The following is a 16,965-nucleotide window of genomic DNA, read 5'->3' as shown; positions in this document are numbered from 1 at the left end:
CTTGAGCAGGAGCTGGAGACCAGCCTGGCCAACATGGTGAAACCCTGTCTCTACCAAAAAATACAAAAATTAGCCAGATATAGTGGTGTGCCACTGTAATCCCAGCTACTCAGGAGGCTGAGGCATGAGAATTGCCTGAACCTGGGAGGCAGAGGTTGTTGTGAGCTGAGATTGTGCCACTGCACTCCAGCCTGGGTGACAGAGTGAGACCTTATCTCAAAGAAAAAAAAAAAAACAGAATGTGGATTTCATAGAAAACATATATTTTAAAATAGTATTTTCAGTAATAAAGTAAAATCCAAGGCACTTTCAAAGGTAATACAATCTTGAAATTTGGAAATAGATAAAAGGTAGCTATCAGTAAAAGAAGAACAATAAAGCCTTATTTACTCAAAAACCATTGTTAAGATTAAACAGATGGCATCTTCAAGCATGTTTTAGTAATGTCACTCAGTATGAATAACTGGTTGATTTTCTTCATAATTCTAAGCTGTATGTTAAGGTTAAAGAAAAACAAGGCTTTTTTTCTTGGCAAGTTAGGAAAGCAAATTTTAATAACTATTACAAAGGTATTAATATATCAAATGGCAAATGAAGGAGAGGGCAGCTTTGTTTTTAGAACTCGCAAGTGCTTTAAACAGGTAAGAATCACTGGATATACTGTTGTTGAGCATTCACTACTTTAAAACTGTGTTGATCTGCATTCTTTCATTCAACAAATACATAGAATACTACTAATTCAGCACATGGCTCTGATAAACAACTGTATAAACACATTGTTCTTACCAATAACCAGCTTCTAATCTGGCTCTGAAGACAAGGCATTCCTATGAAGATTTCAACAATAATACAATGTAGTATATAATTAAACATGAAAAACAAAAGACTCAAACAATAACCTACAGTTTAGATGAGGAAGGAAGCAATGTGAAGAGAAACGGATGAGGAGATATCAAGTAGACCCTTAAGGGTTTTCAGACTTAATTCTAAACTGATGAAGTTTGTCTTAAATACATCTCATCTGAACAAGACTCCAGCTCAACTCCTGTCAATAAATGTTTACTGAATAAACAAATGAATAAATAAATGACCCTAAACATGCAATTCTGCAACCATTCTGAATAAATATGTACTTGTAGTTCTGGGACCATTCAAATATGAGATTACTGCAGACATGAAAATATAACAGGAAAGACCCTAAACCAGTGGTTCCTAACAGAAGGCGATTTTACCCTCCAGGGAACATTTGGCAATGTCTAGAGACATTTTGGTTGTCACAACTGGGGAGAGGCTACTGGCATCTAGCAGGTAAAGGCCAGGGATGCTGCTAAACATCCTTCACTGCATAGGACAATCTCCTACAACAAAGAAATATTCATTTCAAAATGTCAATAGTATCAAGGTAGAGAAACTCTGATCTAAATGTTAGTTTTTAAAACCCAGGAGCCATAGAGTCTAGGGTAAAGAGACAGTACTAAAGTAGATAATAATCCAAATATGTAAAGTATTTAAAAGTCCTTTTACTTACATTTTCTAGGCCAGCATGTGAAATCTGAATTCTGACGTCTAAAAGATAACAAAGGTATCTTTAAAGCTTGCAGGGGCTAAATGTCTATTATATGTGTAAGTTTAGAGGTAGGAGATAGATCACATAGGGTCATGTTGAAGACAGGTTGTACAAAGAAGCTGTTCAATATATGTTAAAGACTCAACAAGACAAAATTAACTGGACAAATAAAACATTAATCATAGGCTGGTAGCTCCCAGTTTCTCAGGAGGTTCATAGATTTGTGTGTCGTCAACTAACAGTCAAAACTGGGCAGGCCAAGCAGACAGGCTAAGGAAAACCAGGACACGGGCTGTAGCCCAAATGCCCAGGAATAATGTCGGTTTCCCTAAAACGACACCACAAGCTTAGGAGACAAGGGGTGATAATGGAAAAAAAAACCGAAACAGACACAAAAAGGGGAAATGTAAAAGAACTCAAATAAGCATAATAAGCTTAGGAAGTAGAGTAAGGACTAGCCAGTAGCTGGAAAGGTAAAGGGAGGAAATCAGGTTGTTTTCTCAATTGATCTTCACAATAAAAAGGGACGGAGTTACATCAAATTAAAATCAATAAATAAGACTACTCTGAAGAATTTCTGTTTTGATGATTCACTACATACATGTTGTACTGATTTTTTTAAAATGAATATTCAATGTAAAAATGCTCTTTGTCGTCTAAGACCTAGTAGCTTTATGACCAAAGAACTGGACTTTCTGAGTTCTGTGGTCATAAAGCATCAGTGACCTCCAAATTCACAATTTCATGCCAACTGAAACAGCCTATACATTTCCAGATACTAAAAAAAAAAAAAACCCGTCCTAAACCACCTGTCAAAATACTCAAGGAGGAGTGAAGTATGGCAGCGGGATGACAGTATATGCCTGACAGAACCTCTCTCCCCAGGAATTACAGCATTTCAGTTCACTTGCTAATTATCTCCTGAAAAGCTTAGCACGAGTCCTTTTGAAGCTCCATCTGCTGCTGAATAAAGTTTGGGAGTGTTAATGGTCTATTTATTTTACAAATGCCAATCCTGTTAAATGCTGGATAGCCCATGAAGTTCATAAAACTGGGGCACATGGTCCTTCACGCAACTCATACAAGATGGATATAAATTAATTTCTCAGAGTCACAGTAATTGTATTTCAGTTGCATTAAAAAGTATCATGGTACCTAAGAGATTGTTTTTGTAATTTTAAATACTATTGCTTACTTTTGTGAAAAAAAGACCTGAACATGGTTAAGAACACTAAGAGGCTGATAACATTTGACACAATTTATTAAAGAACATCCTATTCTCTGAATCCTTTTTCCCGAATTAAAACATTTTTAAAGCATAAACAGACTTATTTGGAGGAAGTGTAGCTCGTGTTTTCCCAGAAAAGTAATAAGGTAATTAAAAAGCATACTTTCTCACATTAAAGGTACTCATTATATAATGTAAAACTTAAGCTACAAGCAATCTGTTTCACTATAATATTGGAGAGAATGAAAATAATTTGTTGATAGAAGAAAATTATTCACCCCAACCTGATTACCCATACTAAAGAAAAAAGGGTAAATAATATTTGTACATTAAAATTAACAGTCTACTCACAAGTAGATGAATACACCGAAGTAATCAACACAATGAAAGCTTGGTATATATCTAGAACAGGAGAAAAGGATACCAAGATTCCTGACATCCATTCCCAGCTCTTTCAATGACCTCTCTGTAATATTAGCCTAATCATTAAGTCCATCGTTACCTCCCGTTCCTCATCTAAAAGAATGGGGCAAAAGGGAGACACTGCTCTCTAAATGCAGTGTTTCACAACTGTGAGTAGGTGAGGTTTCATAGGAATCAAGAGGTCTCTGGCTGAAAAGGAAGATCACCAGAAACAAAGCCTGGTGGCAAATACTATTCAACCAGTTTTGACCTACAAAATGGAAATTTCCTGTGGTTCACTAATACTTACAAAACCTGAGAATCTGGGATAATTTTATACCACAAAACAATAGGTTACTTGATTACAAACAAAAGAAAGGCCAAAACAAAACAAAGTAATCCCCAAACAAGGTAAACTTTAATTTTATCAAGAATTTCATCACTTAAGACTCAAAAGAAGCCAGGCACAGTGGCACATGCCTGTAATCCCAGCTATTTAGGAAGCTGAGGCTGGAAGATTACTGGAACCCAGGAGTTTGAGTCCAGCCTAGAGAACATAGCAAAACTCCAACTCTAAAAAACAAACAAACAAAAACACCTCAAACAATATCAACAGTAGAAAGGATAAATTGTGGTAGGTTCATACAACAGAAGACTATACGGCAATGAAAGGAAAACTGACGTTGTAAGCAACAATATGGATGTATCTCAGACAATGTTGAGCAAATGAAGCCACATCAAAAGATTATATAGTGTATAATTCCGTTTATATGTAGTCCAAAACAGCAAAACTAATTTATGGTATTAGATGTCAGAATAGCAGTTACCTTTGAGGGATGAATCATAATCTAGGAGGAGATACTAGGAAACCTGCTAGGTGCTGGAAATGTTCTCTATCTGTTCTGGGCGATGGTTATGTATGTACAAAGTCATTGGGCTGCACATTTAAGACTTGTAAACTTTATATAAGTTACACTTTAATTTTTTTAAGGATGTATAAAATCAGTATTCTTAAAAATATATTTATTGCTCAATTTGTCCACACTATAACAGATAATCTATTAACTATAGTATCTCTAAATTCAATAGCAACCAATGTAGCTTATCAACTTTAAGAAAATGAGACGAAAGGCACTGCTAATGTCATTCAGGAATTCAGAAACTTGACTGTACTTTAGGATTCCTAAAAATTTCACAGCCCCAGGTAAGAGCAATTCAGTGTTGCTCTATTAGTAACTTACGATGGGACACTGTTGTTTTGGGGTCAGAAACTTGCATGTTTGTTGTTTTTACAGTTAGAAATATACAGAGTAGTCTAGATACCCTTGATGGTGATGGTTGTGGTAAGAGTGAGCATTATACATCATCTAAAACAACACTGAATGTGCCAGAAACAAACATGGCTTTCCCTTGGGATGGACAAAACTCCTAACTGTGGTCTATGAGGTCACTCTTCATCAGATCCTTCTGCCTCTGCAGCCTCACCTCACACTGTGTTCCTCAATTTCTCCACTTCAGCCTTCTCTCACTTTGACCATATCTCATCCTTACCATGCTCTCTCCGAGCATACTTCTTCACATGCTCCTCTCTGTGTCTGCTGGGCCCTTCTATCCCTTTTTGTTAGATTAATACCCACTCATCTTTCAGTTCAAATAGCACTTGGTCAGGAAGCCTTCCTTAACTCTTTCATTTTAGACCCTCATAACACCTTGTATCTCTTCTTCGAAGTCCTTTATCATGGTTGCAGGTTTATATTTGTTGTATGACAGACTTCCTCAACAATGAAATTATAAGCTTTTTTACAACATACATCTGTGTTTGGTTTTGCTCATTCACTGTCCTGCTTATGAAAGGGTGGCCAGAGAAGTAGACAAGGCAAGAGAATACTTGAGAGGAAAGAAAGGGTAAAAGACTTAGTTGCCCAACGGTTGAGGAAAAAATAATCCCAGGAAGGCAAAAGAAAAATGAAACAATCAGTGATGTTAAAGACAAGTTTTAATGGTAGGTACCTGCCGCTGTAGAACAAATAGGAGCTATGTGCCTAGGTATATTAATCCTGTATGGCCTAACGCTGGCCTTAAGACTTTCGTTTCCAATATTTTTAAACATTCATCTTTGATATAAAAACACTTCATTTCTGGAATGACTCATTAATCACTTCTTACATCACATACAAAATAAAGCCAATAGGAAATCATAAATGAACATAATCCTATATGGTTTCTCATAGCATTTTGTTAATGAATGAACTAGATGTCTTCTATTTTGAAAACAACAAATTTATATTCAAGTTAAATATGATTTTCCCAAGTAAAAATTATTACATACTTGCCTGTGATTAAAAACCTAAAAACCAACACTTGAGCAAACCATCAGATAATGTGACACAGATATTAAATGAAATCTTGAGATTGGGTTTTGTGGCACAAATCAGTGTACAGTCACTATAATAGTGAGCTGATTTTCCTAGTAGTTGACAACATGGGCTTTGGAATGGAGCTGTCTGGTATGAATCTTGGCTCTGTTTATCAATAGCTATAACCCTGACCAAGTTACATAACTTCTTTGTGCTATAGTTTCCTTATCTGTAAAATGGGATGATAATAATAATACATACTTCATAGTACTGTTGTAAGGATTTTAAAAGTTAATATGTGTGAAGTGCTGAGAGCAGTGCTGGACTATAAGTAAGCAGCCTTTGTTAACTATTATTAGTATCACATTAAATATTATATTCAGCTCCTATAGAAACACCACATGGAAAAATGTACATAGGGAAATATTTTGAATCATTAAATTTGAATTCCAAGGCAAATTTCATGTTAATAAGGTAATTAATCTATATTTTAGAATCAAGATTTTAGTGGCTTTAGTATAATAAACCCTCTTTTTTTTTAAATCCCAGAAGCTAAAGTAGAACCTCCTTTTTTTTTTTTTTTGTGACAGGGTCTCAATCTGTGACCAAGGCTGGAGTGCAGTGGCAATTCTGGCTCACTGCAACCTCTGACGCCTGGGCGCTCAAGTGATACTCCTGCCTCAGCCTTCCAAGTAGCAAGGACTACAGGCGCAGGCCACCATGCCCGGCTAATTTTTTAATTTTTTGTAGAGATGGGGTTTTGCTGTGTTGCCCAGGTTGGTCTCGAACTCCTGAGCTCAGGTAATCCATCTGCTCTCTGCCTCACAAAGTGCTGGGATTATAAGTGTGAGCCACAGCAACCAGCCTGAGAACCTTCCTCTTTAAAAGGCCATGAGAAGTCAAAAAAAACCTTTTCTGATTTGATTCCATTTTTAAACAGCATAGATAGCATATACCAGTAAGTCAAAAGTGGGTAAGATATTATATAGGAAGTGATTTCAGAAGCAAGTAATTGCTTCATTCCTGAAATATAAAATAATGAGTCTGTTCTATATTTGCAACAACTTTTAGAGCTGAAAAAAAAATGAACACATTTCCATCAGTACTCTTACCACAATCAAGTTCTGCTAACCAAAAGAAGAACATGGCCATCTTCGATATCAATGAATCATGAGGGAATGACAGGGGAGAGGAGGGCATGTTTTCAGCTTAACTCTCTACATGAAGTTTCTGGCTGTCCAAATTGGGTTTTTCTGATATCGCAGTGAAATGCTGGGCACCGGGCTCTAGAATTATTTCAACTAGTTAAATATGAGAGAAAGTAGTCTGAAAAACGACCCGGTTATTTTTAAAGGAATTGTAAATTAGAGGCTTGAATGGTCTCAAATGGCTGTTTGAACTTTATTGTACTATAGAAACTCACTGCCAAATTATTTACCTCAGGGTTTGCAAACATACAGGGTTGGACTGATAAATGTACCGCCACTAAATTATAGGAAAGGAAATGAGACAAGAGGAGTGGGTCTACTACTTTCTAAAGTATCTCTTCTCAAACTTCTAACTCAACATGTTGACATATCAAGAGATCACTCTGCATGACTAAATGATCAGAGTATCTGCTTTCTAATACTATTTTATTTGTATCTCTACAATGATTGTTACAGTTTGGGAAAATAATTTTAATCTATGTGATTTCTCAATCAAATAATGTGCACTGTGACAGAAATCTACATTTTTCTTCAAAGCACTGATTCTATGGAGAAGAAGATGTTGCCCTCCCCCACCCCCTTGCCCAATTGTGATTTTTAGTTGTCACAATTACGGGGTCGGGGCAAAGAACAGCATCCCACAAGGAAGAATTATCTTGTCCAAAGTTAACAGTGCTAGGCTGGGCACAGTGTGGCTCATGCCTGTAATCCCAGCACTTTGGGAGGCCGAGGTGGGAGGATCACCTGAGGTCAGGAGTTCCAACCAGCCTGGCCAACATGTTGAACCCCTGTCTCTACTAAAACTACAAAAATTCGCCGGGCGTGGTGGCGTGCCTCTGTAATCCCAGTTACTCGGGAGGTCGAGGCAGGAGAATCGCTTGAACCCGGGAGGTGGAGATTGCAGTGAGCAGAGACAGCGCCATTGCACTCCAGCCTGGGTGACAGAGCGAGACTCCATCTCAAAAACACAACAACAACAAAGTTAATGGTGCTGAGGTTGAGAAACCTTGCTCCATATTTAGGAGGTATGGTACTTTTAAGTAACTTTTGACATTTTAATTGTGTTTTAGGATAGAAGTAGCATCTACATCAAATCACATTTTTAAAAACTCTAACGCCAATTAAAGTTGCCTTTTCAATCTTAGATCCTGTAACTATGCTTCCTGTCAACATAAATGAGATACATCGCGGCAATGTCATGACTGCACAAATCAACTCCGTATAACATTGAACATGAAATAAAACAGTATAAAATTAAAATGTTTTCACTGGCAAGGGGTTTGGTTTTTCAGTTAGAGTGCTCACAGAAAAAATAGTCTATTAGGTACTGCATTGTTTAAAAAATTAAAATTCCGGCCTTATTTTGGCACTAGTTTGAGTAGGTATTTCCCTTTACTCCGTTGTTCTTCGTCATAATTCTGAACTGTCAAAACCAAGCCTTGCAAAAATGTTTGCGTACAGAATCAAATGCTGGGAAAATGGCCTAGAAAATTACTCTAAGATTATGTAAGGTTTTTTTTTAATGGCTAACACGCATAGCGATTTACAAATAGTAAGAGTCAAGTTCTGTGCTCCCAGAGAACGAACTGAATTTTAAAAAATGCAGGTAAACTTTCAGACTTTCTGACCTGGGGTCTGTTTAAAGACCCATGTTTTACACTTGGTATAATCTGTACTGTAAAATGGCCTATTATAATATCAACTCAAAACGTTCTCACTGTTTAAGAATAAAAGCATACACACACAAATATACACAGTATAAATACTGAAATACAGAATGTGTTCTTTCACTTAGCTTATTTTTTCTGAATATTCTAGAAAATTATGAAGCTTAATCACACACCTAGCGTGTTTTGAAATAGGATTTAACAATGTTTGGATTGTACCTTTGTAGGACCAGCAACCGGTCTATTATTATAATATTTTTCACGAGATTCCACAGCATGTACTTACTGATAAGAAGTGACGAAAGGAAAAGGGGCCGATTTCTCTCTTCCCTCCGTAGGTTTTTCGCGAGCGCCTCCTGAGCGCCCCGCAGGGGTCGGGACGCAGGGTGGAGTCCCGAGCGGCGCGCCCAGCCGGTGGCTACCATTACCTGGACCCCAGGCGGCGGGACGCCGGTCCGCCCCGCAACCCCGCCGCGGCCAGCCCTTCCCTGCACTCACCCGTCACGCGAATGGACTCCAGCATCGTTCCCCCGAGGCCCGGGGCGGCGGGCTCCGCGGGCTCAGGGGAAAGGGCCGCGCAGGGGCGGGCCGGGCGGCCTCTAGCCTCTGACCCGAGCCTCAGTGGAGGGTGCGCGGCGGGAGGCGGTTCTCCGCTACCTGGAGCAGGATAACGAGGGTAATGGCGGACGAAGACGTACGGACACTAACTGTGAGCAGCGCTTCCACCAGCCCGCAGATGCTGGAAGATACACACGGCGGCCCTACGGTGCCCGGCAGCGCTTAGAACCTGCCACCGTGACGTAGCCGCTGCGCCGGTTGCTAGGAAACTGCCCCCGGGGTCCGCGCGCGCTGCGCTTCCCGGAGCCTGCGCGCCGCTGGGGGCGCTCGTGCGACGCAGGCCGGCGGGCAGCGAGAGAGAGTGGGAGGAACTACAACTCCCGGCGTGCCCAGCGCGGGCCAGTGTCTCCAGGGCTTGTGGCTGTGCCTGCGAGCGGCTGGGGTCTCCTGCTAGTCGGATAATGCATGTTGACTGATCTTTCAGAGACGTTTGTGCCCGTTTACAGGGGACTGAATTCCATGGTGCGCTGTGACACTCGGCCCTAGCTGCAAATAGCAAAGCCAGTCTCCTCGTCCTTCCGCTTAGGAGGTGCGGGGAAGCTAAAACACCTTCAGGTTGAGCTAGTAAGAGTGAAAAGTGCAAGAGGCTCAATGACCACTTGACAGTACCCCAGCATACTATGCTTAATACTGAAATTCACATTGTAGCTTGTGATTCTGCAATTGATAAGGGCTTAATGTTATTTTCAGTTTATTATTCATTTTCACATTAGCAAGTGTGAAAATTTAATCTTTTACAGTAACTGGGAGGCAGGCCGCGGTGGCTCATATCTGTAATCCTCGCACTTTGGGAGGCCAAGGCAGGTGGATCGTTTGAGGCCAGGAGTTGGAGACCAGCCTGGGCCACATGGCGAAAACTCATCTCAACTAAAAACACACAAAATTAACAAATCATGGTGGCGCACTTCTGGAGTCCCAGCTACTCGGGAGGCCGAGGCGGGAAGACTGCTTGAGTCCCGGAGGTGAGCATGCAGTGGGCCATGATCGCGCCACTGCACCACTCCAGCCTGGGTAACACGGTGAAACTAAAAAAAAAAAAAACCAGTGGGAATGGGAAATGTAGACTAAACCATTCAACAAACATTTTTTGAGACCCTAACGTGTGCAAGGTTCTGAATCAGGCTTTGAGGACATCAAGGGGAAGGAAATAAGCCTAGTGGAGCTTACAGTGTAGGAAGAGCTCATGAGATAGTGCTGGCAACTGTCAGTCTTCAGACAGTTACATCTCGTCTTCATCCTCAAGGCTGAGGTAAGACATGGAAATAATGGGGTGTGTTTTCAAACTCAGGAACAAAAGAAAGTTGAATATCAGGACCGTCAAACTCTGAAAATGTCAGACAACTTGTGAGAAATTGTGTCTTTTTCATCACTTAGGAGAGAACAGTGGAAATGTAACTATATCACAAATACTGGATAACCTCACTTCATATTCTGTCTTCAAATCCTGTGAATACTATCTTCGAAATACATCCAGAGTCTAGCCACTTGCTACCACTCTGGTTCAAGCCACCACCACCTCTTGTCTGGATTATGGCAGTCTTCTAGACCGTCTCTGTATTCCCACCCTACCCTCTTTCACACTGTTCTCAAAACTCAGTGGCCAGAGTGAACCTGTGAAAAAATCAGATCATGTCACTCTGTTCAAAACCTTCAGTGGCTTCCTTTCCTGTGAAGTCCTTTATGACCTAGCCTCCTGTCACCTCTTTGATCTCACCTCCAACTACTTCCTCCCCCTTGGACACACTGGCCTCCTTGATATTCCTCAATTCCAGGCACTATTTCACCTCAAGGCCTTTGCAACTTGGAATCCTCCCCGCCTGGAATGTTCTACCCTCAGATATCTGCAGGACTAGCTCCCTTGCTTCCTCGGGACCTAACCCAAATGTCACTTCTTCGTGAGCCCTTCCCTGGCCACTCTATTTAAAATTCTACTTCTTCATATTTCCTATAGGCCTTCTCTGCTTTATTTATTTATTTATTTATTTATTTATTTATTTTTTTTTTGAGACGGAGTCTTGCTCTGTCGCCCGGGCTGGAGTGCAGTGGCCGGATCTCAGCTCACTGCAAGCTCCGCCTCCCAGGTTTACGCCATTCTCCTGCCTCAGCCTCCTGAGTAGCTGGGACTACAGGCGCCCACCACCTCGCTCGGCTAGTTTTTTGTATTTTTTTAGTAGAGACGGGGTTTCACCGTGTTCACCAGGGTGGTCTCGATCTCCTGACCTCGTGATCCGCCCGTCTCGGCCTCCCAAAGTGCTGGGATTACAGGCTTGAGCCACCGCGCCCGGCCCTCTGCTTTATTTTTTTACTTAGCACTTAACATTGTCTAATTTATTAGATATTTTATTGATTTATCATGACTATTATCTGTATCCATCCCTAGAATAAAATTTCCACAAGTGCAGTGATTTTTGTTTGTTCACTGCTATATCCCTGCACCAAGAAGAGTGACTGGCACGTTGCAGGTCCTCAGTAAATATTTGTGAATTAATGAATAAGTAGACAATAGAAAGTGTGTGCATTTACAATGATAACTAAAATAATATGGAATTATATCAAATGGACCAATAGATGAAGAACAAATCTGCTTTGGGTTAAAACACTTGCTATAGTAATGAGCAATGAATCTGCTGCATTTGTAAGAGTAGTAATTCTTGCAACATATGTCCTAAGGAAAAAGGCTCTAAATGAACCATGCTGTTGGCTTCCTTATATACCCAGAATTCTGAAAGCTGTTTTCAAAGTTTGCTATAAATGCATCTATACCTCTACAAATTTCTAGTTTTTAAACTACAGTTTAAGAGCAGTTTAAGAGCTATTTCTCGAAAAAGTCTGTCACTGTAGTTTAAGAGCTATTTCTCAAAAAAGAAAGCCCCCTAAAAGATGTTACCAAGTCATATGTTCAGTGTCTGTGCAGTTTACTCTGAATGCTTTTACTAAAGTATGTTTAATCATATTGCCTATTTTCATTATATTTTAAGTAACCAAGATATATATTATCTTCCTGATTCCACAGGTATTTATTTATATAGAAGACACTGGGCCTGGGGTTTTTGGAGTACATAACAAAACATGATACCTATCCTCAAGGAAAGTCCTGACTAGTAGGGAAGATTTTCTATAAAATACATGCATGTGTGTATATATATGTACATGCATACACACATATAAAAATTAGAAAATGATGTGCATTCTAATTTCAACATGTCATTAAAATTAAGAATTCCAAAAATAAACAAATTTGATGCCTCTGTAGTTAGCCTACCTGAAATATTATTTCATTCTTTACTTTTATAATTATTTTTATGTTCACCCTACCAATATTTTCCTGTGGACCATTTTTAAATTTCTTTAGTGATAAGTACCATATAAAGGTATTTATCAATGTAATCAAAACATTTAAAAAATATATTATCTGTGTATTATTGAAGCACTCTTGCTAACAAATTCATGAATACAAAGAGTTTATCCAATTTCTTATAAAACTTGTACTGTTACCAGCTCCTTTTACTATTTCCATCTATGCAATTATTCACCCTCATCAAGCTTTCTGCATCTGCTTTGTTAATTACTGATTCATGCTATGCCTACTTAGTGTTTCCATTGGGTTCAGCATCTGCAGCTGTCCAGTTGGCTGCTTTTGAGTTAGCATTGTTTTTACATATCCACAAGAACAATGAACAATCTCATCTTTCTGAGAAATTTTCCTTCATACCTGTTTCTACATTAACCATTAATATTGAGACAAGATGATTGACTTAATTATGTTACTGCTCCATTTTTAGGGCACTAATTTCAAGATCAAGTTAGGAATTTATTAAAACTGCTTTTGTTTTTATTTTTATTTATTTATTTTTTCTTTTGAGACAGAGTTTCGCTCTTTTTTTTGCTCAGGCTGGAGTGCAGTGGCGTGATCTTGGCTCACTGCAAACACTGCCTCCTGTAGTTCCTGCTACTAGGGAGGCTGAGGGAGGAGAATGGCATGAACCCGGGAGGCGGAGCTTACAGTGAGCGGAGATCTCACCACTGCACTCCAGCCTGGGCGACAGAGCGAGACTCCGCCTCAAGAAAAAAAAAAAAAATCAGCACAGTTTGAATGCTTTCAGGATGTCTATATCAAGAGAATGGAATGTTTTGCAGCATGTCTATATTCAGGAGAATGAAAAGCATTAAGTGGAAGCCAAATAAAAGAATGCTTTGTGAAACGCCTCTGCCTTTTCACCTCAGTGAAAACAGAACAGCACAAAAACCCTGGGGAACACTGTGATTTTATATGTGTGTAAATGATGTTTTTGATGTTTGTTGGAAATGATTAAGGGAGGAAGGATGTTTTTTAATCAGCCAAAAAGATACTGCTCTTAATTATATTTTGGAGAAACCAAGATGTGCATTAACTTAACTCCTTCCAGATATTTAAGTTCCTATTATATACAAGGTAAAAAGATGATGAAAAGGATATGAAACCTACCTTCAAAGAACTTACTGATGGTATGTATATACATATGTAAAAATGATGGCTGGGCCTGGTGGCTCACGCCTGTAATCCCAACACTGTGGGAGGCCAAGGGGGGCAGATCACCTGAGGTCAGGAGTTCAAGACCATCCTGGCCAACATGATGAAACCCTGTCTGTACTAAAAATTCAAAAATTAGCCGGGTGTGGTGGTGCATGCCCATAGTCCCAGCTGCTTGGGAGGCTGAGGCAGGAGGATCACTTGAATCCCAGGAGTGGAGGCTGCAGTGAGCCAAGATGGTGCCACTGCACTCCAGCCTGGGCAACAGAGCAAGACTTCATCTCAAAAAAAAAAGCAATAAAAATTATGTACATGCATCAATCAGTCCTTTAGCATATATGACAGGGATGCTAGGGTAAGTAAATCAGAGTCCCAGTTCTCACAGAACTTATACTGGGAGAAAAAAAACAACAACCAATTGAACAAAAGATATAATTTCAGATACAGATAGGTGCTATGAAGCATGGCAAATCAGGAAAGTATGCTAGATGGTAGGTAACTTGGAGTGATCAGGAAAGGCCTCTGAGAAAGTACCTTTGAGCTAAGACTTGAAGAACAAATGTCAGCCGCTTGAAGAATAAGAGTCGGAATTTTTAGAGGACAAGCGATCTAGGCAAAGGGAATTGCAAAGCCAAAAGCCCTGAGATAAGAATGATTTGGCATGATCCTGGACCCACATGAAGGTCAGTATGATTGAAGTCTAGTAAGCTGGGGGAAAGCGGGTAGGAGAAGAGAGGTAGGCAGGGGCCAGGGAAGGGAGTTTCGACTTTATTCTTTATTTTTTAAAAACTTTTTGTAGAGATGGGGGTCTCACTATGTTGCCTAGACTAGTCTGAGACTCTTGGCCTCAAGCAGTCCTCCCCCGTCTACCTCCCAAAGTGCCAGTATTACAGGCGTGAGCTACCACACCTAGTCTAATTTCAGTATTATTCCAAGTGCAATCAGAAGCGACTGGAGGATATTTTTTTTCTCTTTTTTAAGATGGAGTCTCACTCTGTTGCCCAGGCTAGAGTGCAGGGGCACAATCTCAGCTCACTGCAACTTCTGCCTCCTGGGTTCAAGCGATTCTCCTGCCTCAGCCTCCCGAGTAGCTGGGACTACAGGTGCCTGCCACAATGCCCAGCTAATTTTTTATACTTTTTAGTAGAGACAGGGTTTTACCGTGTTAGCCAGGATGGTCTTGATCTTTTGACCTCGTGATCTGCCCGCCTCAGTCTCCCAAAGTGCTGGGATTACAGGCATGAATCACCGTGCCTGGCCATTTTATTTTATGTATATATATATTTTTGAGACATGGTCTCACTCTGTCACCCAGGCTGAGTGTAGTGGTGAGATCATGGCTCACTGCAGCCTCCACCTCCTGGGCTGAAGTGATTGCTCCCATCTCAGACTCCTGAGTAGCTGTGACTACAGGCATGACCCACCAAGCATGGCTAATTTTTTTTTTTTTTTTTTTTTTAGAGACAAGGTCTCACTACGTTGCCCAGGCTGGTTTCGAACTCCTGGACTCAAGTGATCCTCCTGCCTTGCCCTCCCAAAGTGCTGGGATTACAGGCATGAATCACCGTGCCTGGCCATTTTATTTTATGTATATATATATTTTTGAGACATGGTCTCACTCTGTCACCCAGGCTGAGTGTAGTGGTGAGATCATGGCTCACTGCAGCCTCCACCTCCTGGGCTGAAGTGATTGCTCCCATCTCAGACTCCTGAGTAGCTGTGACTACAGGCATGACCCACCAAGCATGGCTAATTTTTTTTTTTTTTTTTTTTTTGTAGAGACAAGGTCTCACTACGTTGCCCAGGCTGGTTTCGAACTCCTGGACTCAAGTGATCCTCCTGCCTTGCCCTCCCAAAGTGCTGGGATTATAGGCATGAGCTACTGCACCTGGCCCACTGGAGGATTTTAAACAGTGCAGTGACATGACATGATTTATGTTTATAAAAGCTTGCCTTGGCATCTCTGAGGACAATGAATAAGAAGTTGAGAGCAGAAGCAGGGAGACCAAGTTGAGAGTAGAAGCAGGGAAACCAAATAAGACCCTCTTGCAGTGGGCCAAGTGAGAGAGTGGTGATGGCTCTGAGTGGAAAGGGAGGTGTGGAGAGGAAGAGGAGTAGAAGACTCAGGATATGTTCTAGAGGCAGAGTTGATCAGCAGGTTAGTGTGTGAATGGAGTAGGAAGAGTGGAAGGAGGAATTAAACATGACTCCTAGGATTTTGGCTTGAACAACTGGGTGGATAGTTGAAATGGAAAAGACTGGAGAACAGGTTTAGTGGGGAAATTCTATTTTGGATATGTCATGTTTAATATGCCAGTTGATATCTAAGCTGAGATCTCTTTTTGGGAGAGGGTCTTGCTCTGTCACCCAGGTTGGAGGGCAGTGGCTCAAACATGGCTCAACCTCCTGCCTCAGCTTCCTATGTAGCTGGGACCACAGGCATGTCAAGGACACCCGGCTAATTTTTTGGTATTTTTTAGATACGGGGTCTCACTTTGTTGCCCAGGCTGGTCTCAAACTCCTCTGCTCAAGCAATCCTTCCATCTTGGCCTCCCTAAGTACTGGGATTGTAGGTGTGAGCTGCTGTGCCCAGCCCTCTAAGCCAAGATTTCAAACAGGCAGTCGGATTTCAGAGTTCAGATCTCAAGGAAGAGACCAGGCTAGAGAAATAAATTTAGGAGCCATTACTACATGGATGGAATTTTTTTTTGTAAATGTTTTTTATCTTGTTTTTAATGGACATAATAATTGCACATGTTTATGGGGTACAGTATGATGTTTCAGTGCATGTGTACATTGCATAATGGTCAAATTTAAAAATTAATTGTATTGATAGGAAAAGTGTTTGGCTATTTGTATACCTAAATGCTAACAGTGATGAGCTCTGGAATGTGGAACTGCTGGTAATTGTTCCCTTTTTCTTTTAGAGATTTTTGTACTTATTTTTAATAATAAACATATACTAATTTTATAATAAAAATAACAATGAAGTCATTTCCATTTTGAAAAATTAATTCTAATTGAAAAATATTGTATTAGAGCCACTTTCCAGGGTTTTCTTTTTTTTTGTTTGTTTTTTTGAGGTTTTTATTTCATGAAATAGTAAACAAAATTTTAGATGATTATATGAGATATAACATAAAAGATATAACAAATAATTATTTAGATAAATACACTAGAAAATTGCACTTTTAACTGAATCTCACAATTGAAGTCTTTGAAATCCAATATGTAATTCCTGCATATATTAAATATCTTGAACTTTTTTAAGTTGTAAGAACAAGATTCAAAAACCCCTAAGACTTCTTTCTTTTTTCTTTAATTATTTTTTTTTTATTATACTTTAAGTTCTAGGGTACATGTGCACAACATGCAGGTTTGTTACATAGGTATACATGTGCCATGCTG

General features: G+C 40.0%; 1 protein-coding gene across 7 annotated transcripts in view; it reads right to left on the bottom strand.

Moving 5' to 3' along the window:
- KIAA0895 (KIAA0895 ortholog) overlaps nucleotides 1–16,965 on the bottom strand; it is a 73,185-nt gene that overhangs the window by 32,658 nt on the left and 23,562 nt on the right. For 2 of the 7 annotated variants that reach the window (XM_011950159.1, XM_011950160.1), the window contains exon 1: nucleotides 9,128–9,286. The exons of 2 other annotated variants lie outside the window; for them this stretch is intronic. Coding sequence is in view for 3 of the 5 variants with exons in the window: in XM_011950157.1 (XP_011805547.1) it covers nucleotides 8,716–8,854 (139 nt within the window). In the remaining 2 variants the exon portion in view is untranslated. Of the gene's footprint in view, nucleotides 1–8,715; nucleotides 9,287–16,965 lie in introns of those variants that run through there. 3 more of the 7 variants (XM_011950156.1, XM_011950158.1, XM_011950157.1) reach the window with 2 other exon arrangements.

Source organism: Colobus angolensis, unplaced genomic scaffold, assembly GCF_000951035.1.
Source record: "Colobus angolensis palliatus isolate OR3802 unplaced genomic scaffold, Cang.pa_1.0 Scaffold302, whole genome shotgun sequence".
Lineage (NCBI taxonomy): Eukaryota > Metazoa > Chordata > Mammalia > Primates > Cercopithecidae > Colobus > Colobus angolensis.
Note: the sequence above shows the minus strand (reverse complement) of the source record. Positions and strands in the feature narration are given on the sequence as shown.